Below are 20,546 nucleotides of genomic sequence, written 5' to 3'. Positions count from 1 at the left end.
GGCTTTTTTCTTTTTGCTTATGTGGTGCTGAGGAATCGAACCCAGGGCCTCATGCATGCAAGGCAAGTGCTCTACCACTGAGCCACCTTCCCAGCCCGATGTAGGGCATTATTGGCACCTCGAACTCAGACCTTGAACTCAGAATTATGACACAGTATGCTTCTGTGTAAATTTTCATCCTGCAGTTCTGTTCCAGCTACCCTAAGAAACTAATCAAAGGCATAAGATGTCGAGTTCCTCTGCCTGGGCAAGATCCTGGTACTCGACACCCCCGCTGCCCTCACCACCACCACCATCATCACCACCCCACTCTGCGACAGTCCTCTCTGACAATGGTCATACTGAGCCCCACCCCACCAAAACCTTTCTGACCAGCCTTCACAGGACTCAGTATCAGTTGGCTTTGGGTCTGATTAGGTGTCCATGTCCATGTCCACCATCGCACTTCCCCTAGCCCCCCTGTATTCAGGCTGGACCTGTAGTCTGGCTGGCTCGGAATCTGGAGTCTAGCTCTATGTCTCCCCATCTTATGGGCCCTGGGAGCTGGGCTCCTGGGGTCTGGAAGAGGGTGAGCAGGTAGGTACCTGGCATACGTTGTAGTGCTCAAAGAGAGATAAGAAGCCAACGTCACTCCGTGCAGCAATGCCACGGAGCAGTGTGATGCGCCCATCCCCGGAGTCCAGCTCCACCACATCGTTGAAAACATTGGACACGGCCCTCCCGGTCAGGAGCAGATTGACGAGTTCCTGTTGATATGGGAAAGGGAAGCCGAGTCAAGTCCCTGGAACAGCTGGGGAGGGGGGACATTGGCAACAGGGAAAGAGGGTGGAGAAGGAAAAGAGACAGAAATCAGAGGCAGTGGGGACTAAACTTTCCACAGGCCCTGAAGGGAAAGCTGCCAGCTTCTCATCAAAGCAACTCTAAGTACTCAGTTGTTATTCCATGCATTCGCTGAGCACCAACTGCACAGGACACTATTCTAGACCCCAGATTGTGCTGTATCTATTTTGGGGAGGGGGGGAACTTACATATATTCAAGCCAGGATCCAGGCTAGGGGTCAGGTTTGTGCTATGTGGTCCAAGCCCAATGCAGGACATGACAGGGCTCCAGGGCCCAGACATCAAGGCCATGTGTCTGGGTGAGAGTTACTTTGTGGAGGAGTGACGCTTATGTGTATTGTTTAAGAGTTCTTAAAATCCACTTTTAGATTTTGCAATGACTTTAGCCTCAAAATATAAAAATAGTCCAGACTGCCTAAGTACCCTTCACCTACCCCAGCACAGTAATACCTAACAGCCAGAACCCCCTAATACCCCAATCTGTCCCCCAGCACCAAGGGCTGCACTCTGGGGCTAGGCCATTCTGGGGCCTCACTTCAACACCATGGGCATCATGGGAGAGGCAGAGCAGAGGAAGACAGTAAAGGGCCAAGAAGATAGAAGCTCAGAGGGAGGACAGGGTGTTAAGGCATTCCATGGCCCTATGGCCCATGCCGCACACAGACAAGGCAACAACCATGAACCCTGCACTGGGAGCTGGCACCATGCAGAGTCTGCATCAACCCCCACAAGGAGGACCACTGAGGGCTCTGCTGCTCCTATCTGGACTGGGAGGAACTGACCCTGACCTTTTTATGAGCAAGTGCCACAGTTGAACCTCCACCCCTCTCCTCTAGCCAGGACCACTGCACCCTGGCCTCTGGAAGGACTCAGGCTGCTAAGTCTGTCTATGCCACCTGCCTACCAGAACTGTCACCACCTGGTGAGGTGCAGGCAGAGGCTTTCTTGGCCCTCAGGAACAGCCACAGCTGCCCTTACATAGCCCACGCCCTACAGGGCAAAGTTTGTGGAATGTTTTCCTTGAAATTGTGAAAACAACATCCGGGGTTAATAAATCCCTGTTAACACCAGCACCCCTGCCCCAGAGACAGTAAAAGCCTCCACTGATGGCTGCAGAGGGGGCCCCATTGGAGGGAGAAGTGAGTGGCCCCATTGTATCCTCCTAAAGGAAGCCAGAGATAAAGTTAGAGGAAATATCTGCTCTAAGATTCTGCACCTTGGGGACAGTGTTCTCAGTGGGAAGTCTCCATCTGGTCTGCAACAGGAAAAAGGCCCTGCTCCTCCATGGGGATGTGCTCAGAACCCATCTCCCAGTAGCAAGCCTTCTGGAGGAAGGTGACATGGGAGGAATGGACAGTAATGCTGTGACTGTAGTTCACACAAGAAGGGGCACTATGCACCTCCTGCCGCCCATAGGTGTAAAAACCACACATGGCAAAGCTTAGCCAATATTTGGCGCTCTGCTACTTGATGTGTGTCCCTGGGCCAATGGCAGTGGTCTCCTTAGGAAAGTCTGTTATATGTCTGGATTTGAGCCTGCTCTTCAACACATCCATCAAGAATCTATGTGCATTCCTGGTCTAGTTCAAATGTCCCATCTACAGAAGAGGAACTCCAAGTCCAGAGAGGAAAGGTACCCCAGAGCTCATTCTGCAAGTGCAGCAAGAACAGGGCTAACCCCAGCCCCACACTGGATGTCACCCCCAACCTGAGCAGCCCCCCATTCTCCATGCTACAAAGGGAGTGTCAGAGCAGCCTCGCTCTCTGCCCCATAAAGGAAGGCTACAGGCAGCCCCACTTTCCACCACCCACAAAGAGAGCCCTATGGGAGCCCAGGGCAGCAGAGCTCTCCATTCCACAAAAGAGGTTCCAGGCAGCCCTGCTTTCCACCCCACAAAGGGGGGTCTGTGGTGCAGACTAGCACCCAGAATGTGCGCCAGATGTCCTGGGAAGTCAGAAGGGCAGATGGGCAATGGCCAGCCTTGCTCTGCTATGGTGTCCCGTTCACCTCTGCAGGGGACCCAGGTGGATTTCCAGAGCTGGACACAGGTGAGTGGGGTCTGCAGGACAACTGAGTACTCAACAGGGCAGAAGAATGACTTTGGAGCCCCTTGTGCATCCAGCACCAGCTGCTCCTGTGGCCCACATTGCACTCTAGAGGCCTTGCTGTGCAGAGAAGGGGGTGAATGGAAGCCCAGGTGGGATTTTGTTTCTGGCTTGATGCTCACGAGAATGTTAAACAGGTTCCTTTCCTGGCATCACTCCTGCCTCCAGCAAAGCCTCATGGGATGCCATTTGTAAAGACTTAGAGGGTGGTGGTGAAGACAGTGTCCTGGGTGAATGTAAGGATCTAGGGCCCCACTCCCTGCAGCTGGGGCCATATGGTGCAGCACCGGGCCTGCATTCTGCTGCTTCTGCATCCCCTGTGCTCTAAAGCACACTGGTTTGTACACTCCAAGTACTCCAGAGAAGGAAATGGTGAACAGAGCTCTCTTTTTTAGTCTCTGGAGCAGTGAAGCCCAGCAGAGGTGGGCATATGCAGGCTGTCAGGAGGGAGCTGGCAGAGATGGGAAGAAGGAAGGGGCAGAGAAAGGGGAAGAACCATCCACCTTCCCTTCGCAGGTTCCATACTCAGGCCCCCTGACCTGTGTGCAGTAGCCATGTGCTCCAATCAAGTGGCTGGTGGGGACATCAAAGTCCTGACGGACACTAGAAAAAACAAAAAAGAATGGCTTCAGCAACCTTACAAACCAAGGCTAACCAATAAAAGTTTCTCTGGGTGATCAGGCACTCCTCTCCGGCCCCAGAATGGGGATTCCATATTTGGTGGGAACATGAGCCATCTGTGTTCTAGGCTCCAGACGCAGCCCTGCTCTACCAAAATCAGTCTTCCCTGGGCAAAAGCCTTCCTTCTGGCCACCCCAGGCCTCTGGATCACCAGAGGATGAGGAACCAAGCAAGACATAGCGGATAACCTCAGGAGAGGACTCCTACATTCTGAATTCACATCCTAACTACCGCTATTCCCTCCTTCCTTTTCTGGACTCAGTCTGCCAGTCAATGAAATGGGAGGAATAGACACCGTGACATAGAAATGGATACCACTGACATGGGAGAAATGGACACAGTGACATGGGAAGAATGGATACCACTGACATGAAAGAAATGGACAGTGACATGGGAGGAATGGACACCACTGACATGGGAGAAATAGACAGTAATGCTGCTACTATAGTTTACATATGACCTAAGCGGTTTCCCAGGGGTTCATGTGTTAAAATTTAATCCCAGTGGTGAGGGAGTAATCAGACAATGTTTAGAGGTGGAACACTGGAGAAATGACCACGATTAGGTAAGGTTGGCAGGGTAAGTCCCACCATTAAATCCTGGTGGCATAATGAAAGGAGAGAAGGAGGGGAGGAGGGAAGGAAGGCAGGGGTAGAGAGAGAAGGAAGAGGGAGACACACTCCTGTACAATGCCCTATGCCCTCTCAGGTCCTTGCCAGAAGAAGGCCCTCACCAGGTTTGGCCCTTCACCTTGGACCTTCAGAACTGTGAGCCAAAATAAACCTCTTTTCATTAAAGCTTACCTTCTCCGTGGGGTGGTATTACTGGCAATAGCAAAACTCACATACCTTCCCTGAGGTCTAGAGCAATAGCCACTGACTCCTCCCGGGCATAGCTTTTGCCTGACACCAAGTGGGCATTCCTTCAGGCCCTGGCAGAAAGCCAGGCTCCACAAAGGGGCTCACCTGCCAAGGGGCAGCTCCCAGGTGACTGACACTAGTTCCATGTCTGCCCCAATGTTAGCACAGTGGCTCCATCCTTGGAATGAGTCCTCAAGTGGAACAAGGTGAAAAGCCCCTTTCCTGGAAATTCCCAGCCCAAGGCAAAGAGTTTTAAGGCTGAGTAGCACTGGGGACAAATTGGTAGGGCCAATGTCACCTAGGAGGGCTAGGCATGAGGAGGCAAGTAGCCCTATCTGAGTCTCAAAACCTTGTGCTGGCTCTCCCCATGCTCCAAATTCCACCACTGGGATGCAGCTTCCCTCAGCCACACAGAGCACCAGAGCTGGCTAGCCAGCAAACAGTGAAGAGCCATGGGCTACAGCCGATGAGTACCAACCTCCAGGTTTCCAGTCTGCTAGGAAGTATGACCTTGACTTTACAGATGCAAGAGAAGACTTTGCACTGGAATGGGTGAGGATAGGGAGCCTAGTTTCCAGGCCTGGCTGGAACAGGGCCGCACACCACCTGGATACAGGGGCAAAGGTTCACCTCCTATATCCATACCCTAGAGGACAATAACCAGGCCAGAGGTCACAAGGGCTCAGCAATTGTTTATGGTCCTTTTGGTGGATTATAAATGAAGCTGATCCTGATTCAGGCTTTAAATCTAACTGTGTGCTCACAGACCTAAAACACATATCCTGACCTGTGTTTTTCCCAGACAACTTTAGAAACTCGAGCTCTGTAATGCTTGGAGGGAAAATGCTTTCTTGTGGTTTTGATAGGCAGGGCCAAATGGGGAATGTTTGGTGCTCATGAGATGGGCTGCAGTACCATCCTGGCCTGCTGAGAACCACAGAGGTTCGGGTCCTCTGGCAAGTGCTGCAGGGCTGGGCTACCAGAGACAGCCAGTGGATCTGGGAAGGAGCCAGCGGAGGTGACTCATGGCTGAGCACAGTGCTCGGCTGGCGCTAGCTGAGGCAGAAGAATTGATGGAAACGTTCTCCGGGGCATATACAAGCATCTTCTGATGAGAAGAAAATAACCTCAAAGGAGCCCTAGGGGGACTGATAAGCATCGCTGGCCAAGAGCCACCCGAAGCTTTCAGAAGCCATCCGATCTTCACGAGTTCACAGCCTCGTGTTCGCCCAGTGGGCCCGGGAGCCTGCGTCAGCTAGGAGCAGAGGGACAGGCAGAAAGGACAATGGGGGGAAATGGTAATTGCATACTTAGGTGCAAACACGATGGGAAATTCTAAAGTGTGCTTGGATCTTAAAAAGAAGGAACATCTGTATTTCACATCAAGGCAATTGGGAGACGCCAAGGAGCGGCTTATAGCTTAAGAGATTTACAACTTTGGCAAATCAAGATGCCCAGACCTCCCCAGGGAGCTCCTGAGGGGCTGAGTGCGAGGAGTTCTTGGGCAGAGCGGCACGGCCTCTGCTCTGTCTCACCATTAGTCAGCCCTCAGCACCAGACCCAAGTCCAGGCTGCTTGTGCAGCTGCTGTGTGGTCTCCATTCCACAACAAAAGAGTCTTAGGATGAGAGGTGTACTGGGCTGAACTATGCCAAAGTCACATATTGAAGTCTTGACACACAGGACCTCACAATGTCCTTAGCAGGGTGATTAAATGAAAGTGAGGGTGAGCCCTAATAAGTCTGGCTGTTGTCCTATTTTACTCAGTAGAGTACTAAATAGGGTAGGGCATGCACAGGCAGACATGTGAGGACTTCTAGACAGTGTCCAATGAAGGCCCAGGACAGACAGAGACCCTGGAAGGAGCCAACCTTGACAGAATTTGGATCTTGAACTTATAGCCTCTGGAGCTGTGAGAAGTAAGGCTCTGTGTGCCAATGCTGTAGGCTCAATCCTCCTTTAAAAGAAATCTCAGGGCAGAGCTGCCATTGTGTAGATAGTGATGGTCTTGCCCATCTTTTCCTCCTCCATCAGCCTCTATAGCTCTTCAGGGAACCCTTGGGCTCCAGATAGTTTCCTAAGAGCAGAGGCTGAGGCCACAGACTCCTGAGCTAGAGGTCCTTGCCTCTCTCTGGGCCTACCTCTCCATTTACAAAGCTAAGGGCCAAGAGAGAGGAAACTCAGGGGACCACTTGGGACTGGAACAGGATTGCTTGGCCAACTCTGATCTTTAAGACATCAAGCCTCACATAGGCAGTTATTACCCCCAATCAGCCACCTCATACACCTGACCACAGGTACACCAGTTCTGCCTGTGTCCAGCCTAGCTCTTGTCTAACCCTTCTGGAGGCCACGCCCTCTGCTGCATCCCCACCACAGGTGGGCACTGATGACTGTTTGGGACACTCAGTGGTGGACAGGGCAGCTTGTGATATGGCTGAGAACCTGGGTTCCCAAGTCAGGGAGTGCCAAGCTCAAACCCACTATCATTTATAAGCTGCCCCTATGAGCCTCAGTTTCCCCACTGAAAAAAATGGATACACTGGTGCCCCATCTATTATAGGTAACTATGAGAACAGAGTGGGCCAAACTATATAAAGCATCTGGCATTCAGTGAATGTCATTTCCTTTTTCCTACGATAACAATAATAAAAACAAGAAAACAATGACGGAGAGGCCACAATTCCTGCAGCCTCAACCATTTCTGTCACAGCAAAAGCTCCATGACCTCCAAGAGTAAGAAACAGAGCTATGAATTCCTGAAAAGGACTTAGGAAGAGTGGGTATTAAAGGAAAGCTGGGAGGGAGGGGGCGAGTCAGAGGACTCTCTGTGTCAGAGGATACCTGTGCTGTTGAAAGGTTAGAGTATTTGAGGCAGTGACCATTTGTTGCTTGTTTCCGAGCAGAGCAACACGTGATGCTAAACCACCTGGTTATGTGCCCTTGTAAGACCTGCAAATCCTTAGCTCAGGGCTCTCCTCCTGGGCTCTGCTGTGTTGGAGTGTAGGGCAAGGCCCAAGCTGCAGCCCGTTTAAATAAAACAGCTGTAGAGTCTGACTCTCGGTGGTCTTCTTGGTGGGGGTCCTGCGACCTTGGCATAACACTGTGTGATGTGATGTGGACAGCAGCAGCCACCTCACAGGGTTAAGGCCACAGGAGAGCAGACCCTGGAAAAGGCTGTGTACTGCAGAGTTCTCACCTCTCCAGGCAGGACGAAGAGGGAGGGCAGGGGGCCCAGGATGCAGGGAGAGCTTGGCAGAGGCTTCTCAGGGTGGAGAAATGGGACCTAGCTGAACTACAAGTCTTTACTGCTTCAAAGCCAGGCTACCTCCCACTTATACCTTCATCCCTGACCAGACCCTGGGCAGCTAACCCCTATAGTAGTCTGTGTCATGCTGTTCCTGTTGGCTGTCAAAACCCTTCTGGCTTTCCTTTAGAGCCCTGCTAAACATCTCCTCATCCATGAAGACACCCCTCTTTGCCCGAAGGTGTGCACCAATCCATCCTCATGTGCCTGTCTCCACCCTCCAGGCAGCAGTCTTTCAGGACCAGATCATGTCATGTCTGTCTCGTTCCTGGTGCCAGACCCAAGCTCTAGATTGTACAAATGCAGAGCAAATATACCACACATGGTGAGGGAAAGTGGGAATGAGGACATCCTGCAGAGTAGTTTCAGAAGCTGGACCCCAGGAGGCATGAAAAGGAAGAGGGAATCAGCCCACCCCTAGCTGAGGCTAGTCTGGCATAGAACCTTCCCTCCTCCCAGGCCTGTCCTCTTCATGGAAAGTATATAGTTCTGAGGTGAGCGGTGCTATACATAATACAAGGGGATCAAGGGTCACAAGAGACCCCCTGAAACCTGGGCCTGATTCCTGTTCTTAGCTGCACTATGAGGGCCTCTCTCCTCCAGCTTAGGCTTAGTGTTTGTGGACATAATGATAGCCCTCAGCTGACCCTGTGGGCATTCACCATGCCTTGCCATGTCTGGCAACCCATAAATGTGGCCCATTCTGATCTTGGAGCACAGCAGTCCATCCAGCACCCGGCCTGTCGCAGATTGTTTGGACCTCACTTTACACTTTTCCTTATAAGCTGGCAAACAACTGAACAGCATCTGTCCCCTGACGTGCAAGGAAGGAGGCAGGGACTCAGACTAGGCCCACAGATAGTGTTGTTGTCAGCTAAGCCCTTCACTGCAATGACACTATGAGGTTGTTTCAGGGACAAGGGATCTGACCTCTCAGCTGCCCCCAGTCCTGTTGTTACTCCAGTCTACGTCTACCTGGACAGTGGTGGGGTGGGGTCAGCACAAGTGAGATCTCAGCCCCCTGGGAACATGTGGCTCAAGCTGCACTTACTAGAAGCCTTCCATCTAATGAACATTTTCTGTTACCTGACCAGATCAGAAAGAGGTGTCTTCAGGGTCACCTCTCCACTGATCATCTAAGTCAGAGCCTGGTCCTACCACTTAGCCCTCCTTGGGCCCCTCCAAGCAATGGCACTCGGTGCTCAGGACCCACCTCTGCTCAGAAAGGGCCTGCCAAGAACAAGCACCTCACAGAAGGACCTGTGTGAGCATCACCATGTCCCCAAGAATGTGCCTACGAAGGAGGCCTATGACCTCCCCTCAGGGTACCAAGACAAGCCTAAAGCAGGCAGCAACACAGAGTAGCGGCCACCACTCAAAGGGTCATGCCAGGCACAGCCCATCTCAGGAGGCAGGAGTCCTCAACCCACTTCCCGGGAAAGAAGCTCTAGGCTAGAGGACACTGACACCTGTTATCACTCTCAAGCTTGGCTCCATAAACAGCCAACCAAGAATCCCCCAGCTGCCAGTTCTTATAAAAGGCAGACTATTTACCTCTGCACAGATGACCACAGGGACCCCTTCATAGGGTGATGGGGACAAAGATGAGCATCTAGGCAGAGAACAAAGATCTAGCACACAGAACGCTAGGCATTGTGACTGCCTTTACTGGCACTGCTCATGGGCTTGTCCTGTAAAGATGGGGGTGGGGGGACAGGGAGAACTGTGGGGCTAAGACAAAGCCAAGCCTACAGGACCTCCATTTGAGTCCTTTGGGAAGCTGAGATCCAGGCTGTCCCATGGGCCACAAATTATCTTCACACAGGGCCCAAAGAAGGCTCTTAGTCTGGAGACAGCTAATGGCACCTGTGTACATGTAGGCCTGTGTCTGCTTGTATGTTCACATTTGTATTTGAGCACATGTAACTGTGTCTGCCTGTGAGTTCATATCTGTATATATATGTTTGTCTATCAGCCTGTGTGTGCCTCTATGTGTCTGCCTGTGTGCCCACATCTGTATTTGTATACACATGCGCCTGTGTGTTCACATTTGTATTTGTGTACATGTGTGCCTACATCTGCCTATGTGCTTATGTCTGTATGCGTGCACATGTGCCTATGTGCGCATGCCTGTGCGCACATCACCTCTATGTGTCTGCCTATGTGCCCACACCTGTATGTAACATGTGTACCTGTGTGCCCACATCTGTATGTGTATACATGTGTGCTTCTATGTGACTACCTGTGTGTTCGTGTCTGTATGTTTATATGTATGCCTATGTGCCCACATCTGTATGTGTTCATGTGCACCTGTCTGCCTGTATGCCCACATCTGTATGTGTATACACATGTGCCTCTATGTGTCTGCCTGTGTGCTCACATCTGTATGTGTGTGCAATTGTGTCTGCATCTGTGCTCACGTGTCAAATTTGTATGTGTATACATGTACACCTCTACCTGTCTGCCAGTGTGCTAATGTCTGTGTGTACATCTGTGTTTATGTACCATCTGTAGGTATGTACATGTGTGCCTCTGACTGTGCTCACATCTGTTTGTGTATACATGTGCACCTCTACATGTCTGCTGTGTGTATGTTTGTGCCTCTGTATCTACCATGTCTATATGTGTGTACACAGGTGCCTGTATTTCCACATCTCTACAATGTGTACACATATATCTGTATGTATATAAATGTGTGCTTCTATGTGTCTGCTTGTGTGCCCACATCTGTATGTATATACATATGTGCCTTTATGTGTCTGTGTTCACATCTGTATGTGTATACACATGTGCCTTTATGTGTCTGTGTCCACATCTGTATGTGTATACACATGTGCCTCCTCTCTGTCTGTGGGTCCACGTTATATGTGTGTACATGTGTGTCTGTGCTGCACATGTCTACATGTGTATACCTGTGTATCTCTATGTGTTGGCTTGTGTGGCCACATCTCTACGTATGTACATGTGTGCATCTGGGTCCGCACTGTGCCCATGTCTGTGTGAACATGTGTGCCTCTATGTGTCCTCCTATGTGGCCACATCTGTATGTGTGTAATGTGTGCCTGTGTCTGCCTGTGTGCCACATTTGTATGTGTGTACATGTACACCTCTGTTTGCTTGTGTGCTCACATCTGTGTGTCATTTGTGCCTCTGTGTCTACCTGTGTGCCCATGTCTGTATGTGTGTGCCTATGTTCCCAAGTGTCTATGTGTGTACACATGTGCCTATATGTCCACATCTGTATGTGTATATATGCGTATGTGTATGTCTGCGTATACATGTCCGTATCTATGCATGTATCTTGTGTCTGTATATCGCCTGTGTGTATCTGTGCATGTGTGGGCACATGTGTTTTGGCAGAACTGGGACCCCAAGCTCATTAGCAGAGGCTATGCAGGTCTACATGCCTTCTGCACACCAACCACAGGTGCTGCAGCCTGGGCTGGAACTGGTCTAGTTGGACAGAATGGGGAGGACAGAAGCTGAGGCCTGGCTAGAGATTGTATGAGGCTGGAAGCCCCCCACCAGCCCTCCATGCAGGGAGGGGTAAGTAAGTAAGCCAGGCCTGGAGGGGTTGCAAAGGCCCATGCCAGGAACAACTCATATCCTGGTCCTGCCAGGACAAAACACCCACCAAGTGCTATACACACATCCATTAGATAAGGTCAGGGGCAACAAGTAGCAGGCAGACAAGCTGACACAGGAGCAGAGCATGTGGCCCCCTCCTGACTGCAACAGAGGCCCAGGAGAACAGTACTAGCCACAGAAGGATCAAGCACCTCTTCTAACGGGCCTCCCTGCCTACACACCTCAGAGCCATGCAGGAAGTCCTCCTCTGGATCCAGCTGAGCACTGCTTCTAAGCCTTTCCTGTCAGACCCCCAAAAGTCAAATCACTCTCCCAGCCCTCCTAGCCTTTGGGTTCACCTCTGCTTGAAAGGAACAGAGCCATCACCATGCTTCACCTCGCAATGCTGTCCACCTGCAATTACTCTGCTGTTCCTGGTGACAGAGCGCCAAGATAACAAGAGGCCCAGATAGCTCCTGTGGAGCAAGCTGCATAGAGCTCAGCTCCTGGTAATATACAGGGACTGCACAGGGGGGACCCAGCCAGTGCCCCTCCTTGCTGACCAGGCCCCTTGGCACCCACTTACTCACCTGCTCAGAAACTGGTCCTCAACATCAGTTCAATCTTGCCTGGAACAACACACAAAGAGCTCCCTCTCCCTGCTTCTTAAGAGACTGAGTCCCCTCTTGGTGCTCAGCCTCCACTGCCCACCTCCTACATCCCAAACTATGAGTGCTGAAGTCCACACAAAGTCTGCGAGAGAGGCAAGGAGGTGACCTGGGCAGGTGAGAACACAGCTGCCCTCATCCTCACCCTGCCCACCCCCCCCCCCAGCCAATTTTCCTTTCAACCAGATACTAGGCTCATTTTGTGTCAGACACTGGCCTGGCTTGGAGCAGGGGATGGGGACAGCAGGGAAGAGCCAGCCCCAATTGCCCCCACCCCACCCCTCTAAGAGGATAGAGAGATACTCACAGCTCTGGGGACCTGGACAGGATGGCAGACAGGGTGAGCAAGATGCAGCCGAATGGGCCTGCTTCAAACTGTGGGAGAGAAAGGATAAGGACACAGGCACACCTGGGGTCACACCAGACAGAAACATGCCCCAGGCCTATGACCTGCAGACAATTCATGTGGATCTCATCAGCCAGCCCCTCTGAAGGACAGTGGTACCCCAGGCTCAGGAACAATAGGGACAGGGCACAAGTGACACACAGGCCACCATGGAGGCCGCCCATGACCTTGAGACCCTGAAGGCCACAGGAGTTAATTGAGAGCTCTATAAGGGGGCCAAGACTGGGGGTAAGCACTGTTCATCACCCTTAGTCAGCCACTGAGGCTGAGACAAGGTAACCTGCCTGAAGTTACACAGCTTCTGAACACTCCACAGGAAGCTGGGGCCACCCCAATGCCAGCTCCTCATGTGGCATTATACTGTTCTCAGCAGTAATGGGGGTGGGGGGGAGAAGGGGGAAGGGTTGCTAGGAAGGTGAGGGAGGTAGATCAAAATGTGGCTTTTTGGGTAAATTGTTGTATTTTTGAACATCAAAGGTTTGGTATTTTGTTCATCGTGGATTTTTGTTTTGTGGCCTGAGTGCTATCCCTGGAGTTTGTTTTGGGGGTATTGTTGTTGCTTTTGTTCAAGGTTCCAATTCCAGCTTTTTTTTCTTTTTGGATGGTTAATTGGAGATAAAGAGTCTCACAGACTTTCCTGCCAGGCTGATTTTGAACTTCAATTCTCAGATCTTGGGCTCCTAAGTAGCTAGGATTAGGCAGAACTAGAAGGAAGAGAGGGAAAGACCAAGGCTGGACCAATTCTGTTAGTATGATTCTGGGTCTGCATTGCCCAACTGTTCAGCAAGTCCAGGAGTCACAACCAGCTATGACAGACCATGTTCCCTGGGGAGTCACTTCTTGCCACCTCTTATACCTGTCCTACAGCTGTATATCAGTATGAAATGTGTTTAAAAATGCTGAAAGGGGGGGGGATTCTTGTTTCTTTTACCACAGCCAATAAAAATTATACAATTTATCATATTTCCATTTTTGCACTGGCTGCCAGGAAACTCAGAACCAAATACTGTATTGTTTGGTAATGATTATAGCACAAGTTTTTGACAAAAATATCTCTTTCTTGAAATATAATCTCTATTTCGTCCAGTAATTTAATTAGTCAGTTAATCAGTCATAAAATAACAAAGCCTACTGACTAAAATTCTGGTGTCAAGAGGATCTTCCCTAAGGCACTGCCTTGCCTGTGTAACAGTCAGACACAAGAATGGCAATGACACAGTGGGCCCAAGATCCTGCGTAGGTGGGGGCTGTTGCTGTCACTCCAGTCCTTGGACCACCCCAAGATGAGCCAGTACTCAGGCTGGCTCCCAGCACAGGGCAGGGAATTGGCCCCTGTTTGGCCTCCTTGCCCATCAGAATACAACTGACTGGTACCAGTATTCCATCTTGCTTCTAAAAACATCTATTAAAATTATCTCATCAAAATCTAGCTGCCAAGACATGGGAGGCCACAGGGCAACAGGCCGGCTTAAGAGGCAAGCCTGGCAGAAGGCAGGGCCGGAAACCACAGCTGGGGCCAGAACAATGTCTGGTGCCACTCGGGAAAAAGGGGCCATTCTCCCCACACAGAGCTGTGGCCATAGAGAGACCTGGGCCCACCGTGGGGCTCCAATGGGAGGCAGGGTGGGGTACCTGAGCTAACCTGGACCAACAGACACCTTGCTGGGGGTGGATGGTAATGAAATGCAAGCAAGGAGTCTATTTGTTTTGGGAAGAGATGGCTTGGTGTACATTTCCAGGCCTGGCAAGGGGAGCTCCTCTTAGGCCAACCCATAAAAATGGACTTGGTGAGCCCAGTGCTGAGACAGCTCAGTTGTGTCCAGCAAAAACATAAACTAAGCTGTGGGGAGCATTACTGTCCAGAGGGACAAGGGCCAGGGACTGGCTGGCCCAGTGTAGCACGGGCTGGGCCAGGGAGGAGCCTGCCGGGGGTGTAGCAGCCACATGAAGGAGGGGCCTGCCGCTAGCACCCAAACACTAAACCCCTCTCTTGGCCAGACACACAGGTGAGACCCTACCTGTGGGTCTGGAGGCCTAGTACTGAGGGCTGGCCCCTCACCAGAGGCAGTGATCAATCTACAGAGCTAGGACCTACTTACTGAGTGCTCATTTGGGGTCCTTCTATCACAGGAGCCTCATTGGTCACTTCTCTTCTGGCTGGGCAGCTCCATATTCATCCCACCCTCCATCCAGGCTACTCAAATGCTGAGGTCATCAGGCTGGGAGCAGCCCTGGGGATGCTGATGCAGCCTCACAACACTGCATTTAACAGGTTTATCCAGCAACTCTAAGAGCTGTGTGCAGAAAAGATCTCCTGCAGCATTTAGGTTCCTTGTGATCCACCACTAGATCTGGCAACTGTGCTTTCTTCCATTTTCAGTTAAGGAAACAGGAGCCAGGACTTTCCCAAGGCTGGTTGTGACCAGGCAGCAGCCGGGAGCTCACAGCCCTCATGCCTGGTCTCTCACTACTCTGGAGGGCAGGGAATGTACTGAACTGGCATTCAGCCCTCTGCCTTATTCCCAGAATCCAAAGGAGCCTAGGCAAGCAGCAGGTGACAGCAGCCCAGGGCCTAGATTCCTGCAGAAGAAGGCACACCCAACCTATTTCTCCCCCATACCACACAGAAAGGCCCAAATCTGGGTTCATGTGCAGGCTCTGGGTCTGCTTCTTGGGCTACTAGTATGAGAGGTCTCAGCACTGGTGTCAAATGACTTCATGGGGACCCCTCTTCCTGCTGCCAGGGCAGCCCTCTTTCTGCCAAGGACATCTAGTACTAGCGGGCCTGCTGCATTCCAGGCTGGGCCAGACCTCTTACGTTCTGGGGATAGTATCAGCAAAGTCTCCCTGCTCAGGTACATGTCTGTCTGTCTGTCTCTCTCTCATACACACAACACACAAAAACAAACCTCTGTCTTCTCTGGGTCTAACAGAACAGATCTCACAGCCAGAGAACTGAGTAAAGGCAGGAGAAGGCTGGGGATGGTCTAACAGTGGGTATCAGGGCTGTGAGGTCAGTAGTTGGGGATCTCAGAGATTGGGGGGTCCTGTCCCTGGAATGTACTCATAGATATCTAGAATCAGGGTCCCTGGACTACAGTTGGGGATGTTGGAGGTTGGGCTCTCCTGTCCCTGGACTTGGCCTCAGAGATGAAGGTCTCCTCTCCATGGATTGTAGTTGGGGGTATCTGAGATCAGGATCTCCTGTCCCTGAACTGTAGTTAGTGGTCTTAGAGGTCGGGGTCTCCTCTTCCTGGATTGTAGTTGGGGGTCTTGGAGTTTGGGGGTCTTCTGGCCTTGGCCCATGCTGCATTTGTACTCCACAATGTCTTTTTTCATACATCTACAACAAGCCCTTCCAAGGTGGCCCTGGGACCATGATAACACCAACAAATGTGGACAATAACAAGGACACTGCTCTGTCCAGGTGCTCGGGCCTTGGATGGTATCCTGCAACAGGCCCAGCTATTACCACCCATGTCTGACAGATGAGGAAACTGAGGTGCAGAGGGGTTCAGGGTGCTATCTGAGGCTGCAAAGTTACTCAGAGGTATAACCTGGACACAATCCAGGTTGACAGGCTCCAGAAGCTGTGGACCCCCTCCATAGAGGATTCTAACCGATCTGACAGCCCTAAGGTCATCCGGTTAGAGCCAGTCTCTCAGCCAGTGTTGACTATATGGGCTCCCTGGGTAGACTGGGCCCCCGCAGGGTCCTTGCCTGGGACAGCCCTGCCTCCTCAGGACACTGGCACATGGTTGTGCCACACAAGGTCCCATAAGCACTAGTTGGCAACTGCCAACCTCTTCATCTGATATGGAATTGGACCTGCTCGGTCAGACAAAGAGCCCTGCGGCCTTGTCTTGCGCTCTTTCCCTTTCCAGGCCCTGTTCTGGTCCCAGGCCTGGCTTCCTTCCCAGGTCTGACTCCCTTTTCAGGCCCCACTCTTTTCCCAGGTCTCATTCCCTTCCCAGGCCCTGCTCCTTTTATAGGCCCAGCTCCCTTTCCAGGCAGGTTCTCACAGTCCAATGGGGGACTGCTCCAGGCAAAGCTGCTGCAGAGGCTGCATGGTATACCCTGGTCCACATTTCTCCAGCCCACATAGCCCCATTGTTTTTGGCTCCAGCATCAGGGTCCAGCAGGCCCTTCCACAAGGAAGTGAGAAGGCTTAATGACATCATGAAAACAAGCAGTTGCTCATACCTGCTGAATGCTGTGTTGAAGAAAAGTCACCAGATCTTCAAAGCAGGTCAAACTATGGAGCATGAGCTGAGGGAAGATACAAGGGTGAGCTGTTCGCCTCATCCAGAGTCTGTCTTCAGGCCCTAGAATTAACACTGCAAAACCCTCAAGTCCCTGAGAAGAGTGGTTTCCTACAGAGCTGGCATCACCATACCTAAGCTTCTGTGACTCCAGGCCCGTCAGCTCCAAGCAGCCCTGACTTCCCTTGGAGTCCCCAGGATTCCCACATGTTGGGACTAAGGCACAGGACCTTCCTGAGACAGGGAAACAGGGCCAGGAGAACCTGGGCTGGTCCTGAATCCAGGAGAAACAGAAGCTGTAGCCCTCCTACCCCACCCATGGCCTGCTCCAGCAGGTCAAGGAAAAGAAAATATCCAACAAAGTGAAGCCCTGCATGAGGGCCCAGGGCTACCTATGTCCCAGCAAGGTCAAATGAAACCAACTGGTTAAAACAAAAATTCTCAGTGAAGAGGTGGCAAGTTTTAAGATTTTTCATTGTGCTGATGTTTACAAAACAGAAGGACGAGCTTGTTCTCTCCTCCCCTTGCTCCACTTGCATCTAGCCTTGTGGCTGGTGCTCCTCACTCCCTGCCCTTCCCCACTCCTAACTTCCTCTCCTCCCAGAGCCATCTACCTCACCATCCTGGAAGAACCCTAAAGATGCTCAAGCCATAGGAAGACAGTGAGAAGGCCAGGCCCAGCTGATGCACTATGAGCAGCTGTGGGGTCAGAGGGGGGCACCCTGGGGGCCACTGAGGCTGTGGGGACATAGCTGGAGTCCATCCTCACAGCTTACTACCTTTGCCCACCCCAATCCCTCACAGGAGTCTGTGCAGCCTGGGCTACACTGGATGGAGGCCTGTCCAGACCCAGCTGGACAGGAAAGAAGACAGTCCCCAAACAAAGCCAAAAGTTGAGTGATAATTTCCAGAAAGCCGTACTGTTTCTAAGACTCCATCTGCTTTGTATTTTCCCATTGGACTGAACTGCTGTGTTCCTGAAGCCCTAAAAAGGAAAAGAAGGTGTGTAAGTCCTGGTTAAGAGGAATACCAGCCTCCCACTTGCAAAGTTTCCTGCCTGCCAGGCCTACAGTCTACCCAGCTTTCAGCCTGGGAGGCCACTGTGGCTGTGTCTGGCTGTGTAATTATGCAAGGACAAATGAGAAGGTGGCTCCCATGGAAAGAACTGGCCAGACTTCTCCTTTTCCCTGCTTTGAACTTACCCACTAGCCTGGCCCAGAGAAATCGCCAGCAGGAAAAGAAAAAAAATGAGTGGAAAAAGAGACAGAGGGTGAACTTGGAGTAAGTATGCAAGCCTATGCCTGCCAGGAGGAAGTCTGCCTGGCACTCCCAACACGAACACTAAGGCGGCAGCTGTCCCACTGCTGTCCCTGGGTAGGAAATTGTGCCCTGGTCTCTCTAATGCCTCCCCACTGGGACCATCAAGCAACCAACTGGGTGACCAGCACCAACTCAGCATAGGATTTGAGTATGGGGCTATGTGCCAGCAGCAGCTGTGAGGCCTGCTACCTTCCCTTCTCTGTGCTTCTGTTTCTTAATCTCTACAATAGGGAGAAATCTAGCCCTACTCTTTCTTCCCTGAGTGCTGTCACATCCCTCTTCAGGGTCAAGGGTCACAAGCTACCTAGGCCTGAGCAATAGAAACAGGTAAGCAGTAACAACAGGAGTGGCTGTGCAGACAGATAGTAGCAACAACAGGAGAGACTGTGAAGACAGGTAAGCAGTTACAATAGGAGAGACTGCACAGACAGCAGTAACAACAGGAATGACTGTGGCAGTCACAGTCATAATGCACTGCCCTAGGAACTCCACATTTATTATTTATCATTCATCTATACCGACAAAGGACTCAACCTAATAACATTATATATATTACAGGTATCATTTATTTATACTGACTTACTTAGTTCTCACAACCATCCGATAAAATACTCATGGCTATCATCCTCTTCTAACAAGTAAACAGATGAGGCATAGAGGTAGATCTTGGCACATGCCCAAGGTCACAGGGCTAGTCAACTACAGCTCTGAGAGTCTGTCTCTGGGAGTCCCTTCTCTTAAGTCCCTAAACCAGTACGTGGTCCGTGGATCCCAAGGTACCTCCTCTATGAAAGCTTAGCTTCCTAGCTGGGACAAAGTGACTTGTGTACTCTGAGAAGCCAGGCCAAAGGACAGCAAGCTCACCCCTGCAGACTGTGGAGGACAGGACAGGGTCAGGACAGGATCAGGGCCCAAGGGTCCAGGCCTGGGCTCCATTTCAGACTCTTCCTCCAGGAAACGAGATGTGAGGGGGCTCCAGCATATCCCTCACCAGGGACTGGGAATGGTGACACAAATAGGGCCACGCTGAGGGGCTGTTTTCCAGGGCCTAGGGATTGGGAACATACACAGGGCAACCAGCTATGGAGTTCACTGGCTTCCTCAGAGAAGAGTCATGGGGGGCCTCCCTGGCCCCTTACCAAGGCAGGATGCCCAGCATATAGTCCTCCCACTGAGGCTGGGATGCCCACAGCAGGGTGGCCTGTAGCTGTACCAGCATAAACTGGGCAGCCCTTGAATCTACTCACAATGTGACCACGGCTCGCTGGTGGCCCCCAGCCCGCCACAGGATGTCTGCGATGGCCAGGGTGAGGCAGCGTGTCCTCTGGGCATCTGAAGGCTGCAGCAGCCTGAAGACAAGAAATGGAATGTGCTTATGCTCCCAGGCAAGAGCCTAGACACAGCTCTTGCACTTCCAAGGGCTCCCCTCTCCCTGAGGTCACTTGTAGCCCAGGGACTCCAAGTGGAGCCTGGCCTTATGATGAAGGTCCTCTGCAGACCTGGACCAAGGGAACAGCCTTCAGATGGACCAAGGGTAAAGAGGCTAGAGAAGATGAAGGCTCAGGAAACAGCCCACTGGAGCCAAGGGGCCCCAGGGGCTTGGCAGGGCCAGAAGTATGCTCAGAAAGGGCCATGTGCTGACAGAGGCCAGGAGAGCCACTAGGCATGCCCTGGAGCAGCTGCCACTTCAGGCAGATGTGAGGCACTTCCCTGCCCCAGCTTTGGCCATCCCAACTCCCTGGCCCTAGAGACCAACAAGTGCTCCACACTTGCATACAACAGGAGATGAGGCCACGGTTCCAAGGGAACCATGTGCCAAGCCTAACAGGCCGATTCTTAAACAAGGGGTTGGGGTGAAGGGAGGACACTATCAAGAATGACACTATGGCTGTAACTGAACTATGGAGAGTAAGGCTGTGCGACAGTTAGGGTGGAGATCCAGCTAGCCTCTGACTCACCAATCTTAAGGAGACCCTAAGACTCCTAGGAAGAAGGGCGTAAAAAGGCAGGAGAAGGGTGGAGGGCGGGCAGATTTCCCAGAGAAGGTAAGGAGGGTCAGGGGAACTATAAGCCACCATGGGGTGGTGGGGAGAAGGGTCAGAGATGGATGGACAGAGAGTGATGGGCACAGCCTAGGAAAGAGGTTCAGGCAGCATGGGCAGCCAATACCAAAGGGGCTGAGGCTCCTGCAATAAAAATGTGACTAAGAGGTTCCTGGTGTGTGGAGAATGAGGGAGGAAGAGCAACAGCCAAATATAGCCATTTCTTTCCATTTGGCATTTCCAGGCTCTCGGAGCTGTGCTTCATGCCTTGCCCGGGGCTCTGAAGTTCTTGCAGAAGCCACTTCAGTGGATGGTTTCCTAACCAGAAAAAAAGGCCTGGGGGGGACCCCACTGAGCAGCACACGTAAACAGAGAGTTCCAAGTTCTCAGTCACCAAAATGCCTGAACTTCACACTAAGGTACAGATGGCAGAGAATACCAGAATTTGCCCCTTGCCCTGGGACAGAAGAAAACCAAGAGACTAGCTA

The 20,546-nt window shown here is 51.7% G+C and overlaps 1 protein-coding gene across 1 annotated transcript in view; it reads right to left on the bottom strand.

Moving 5' to 3' along the window:
* Fam188b (family with sequence similarity 188, member B) overlaps positions 1-20,546 on the bottom strand; it is a 90,217-nt gene that overhangs the window by 9,945 nt on the left and 59,726 nt on the right. Inside the window, exons 10-16 of the mRNA XM_013035127.1 lie at positions 19,264-19,365; positions 17,618-17,681; positions 16,638-16,703; positions 12,336-12,403; positions 3,486-3,549; positions 585-746; positions 263-326 (exon numbers count right to left, since the gene is read on the bottom strand). Coding sequence (XP_012890581.1) covers positions 263-326; positions 585-746; positions 3,486-3,549; positions 12,336-12,403; positions 16,638-16,703; positions 17,618-17,681; positions 19,264-19,365 — 590 coding nt within the window. The remainder of the gene's footprint in view (positions 1-262; positions 327-584; positions 747-3,485; positions 3,550-12,335; positions 12,404-16,637; positions 16,704-17,617; positions 17,682-19,263; positions 19,366-20,546) is intronic.

The sequence above is a fragment of the Dipodomys ordii genome, unplaced genomic scaffold (assembly GCF_000151885.1).
Source record: "Dipodomys ordii isolate 6190 unplaced genomic scaffold, Dord_2.0 Scaffold205, whole genome shotgun sequence".
NCBI lineage: Eukaryota > Metazoa > Chordata > Mammalia > Rodentia > Heteromyidae > Dipodomys > Dipodomys ordii.
This window is presented reverse-complemented; position numbering and strand designations above follow the sequence as displayed.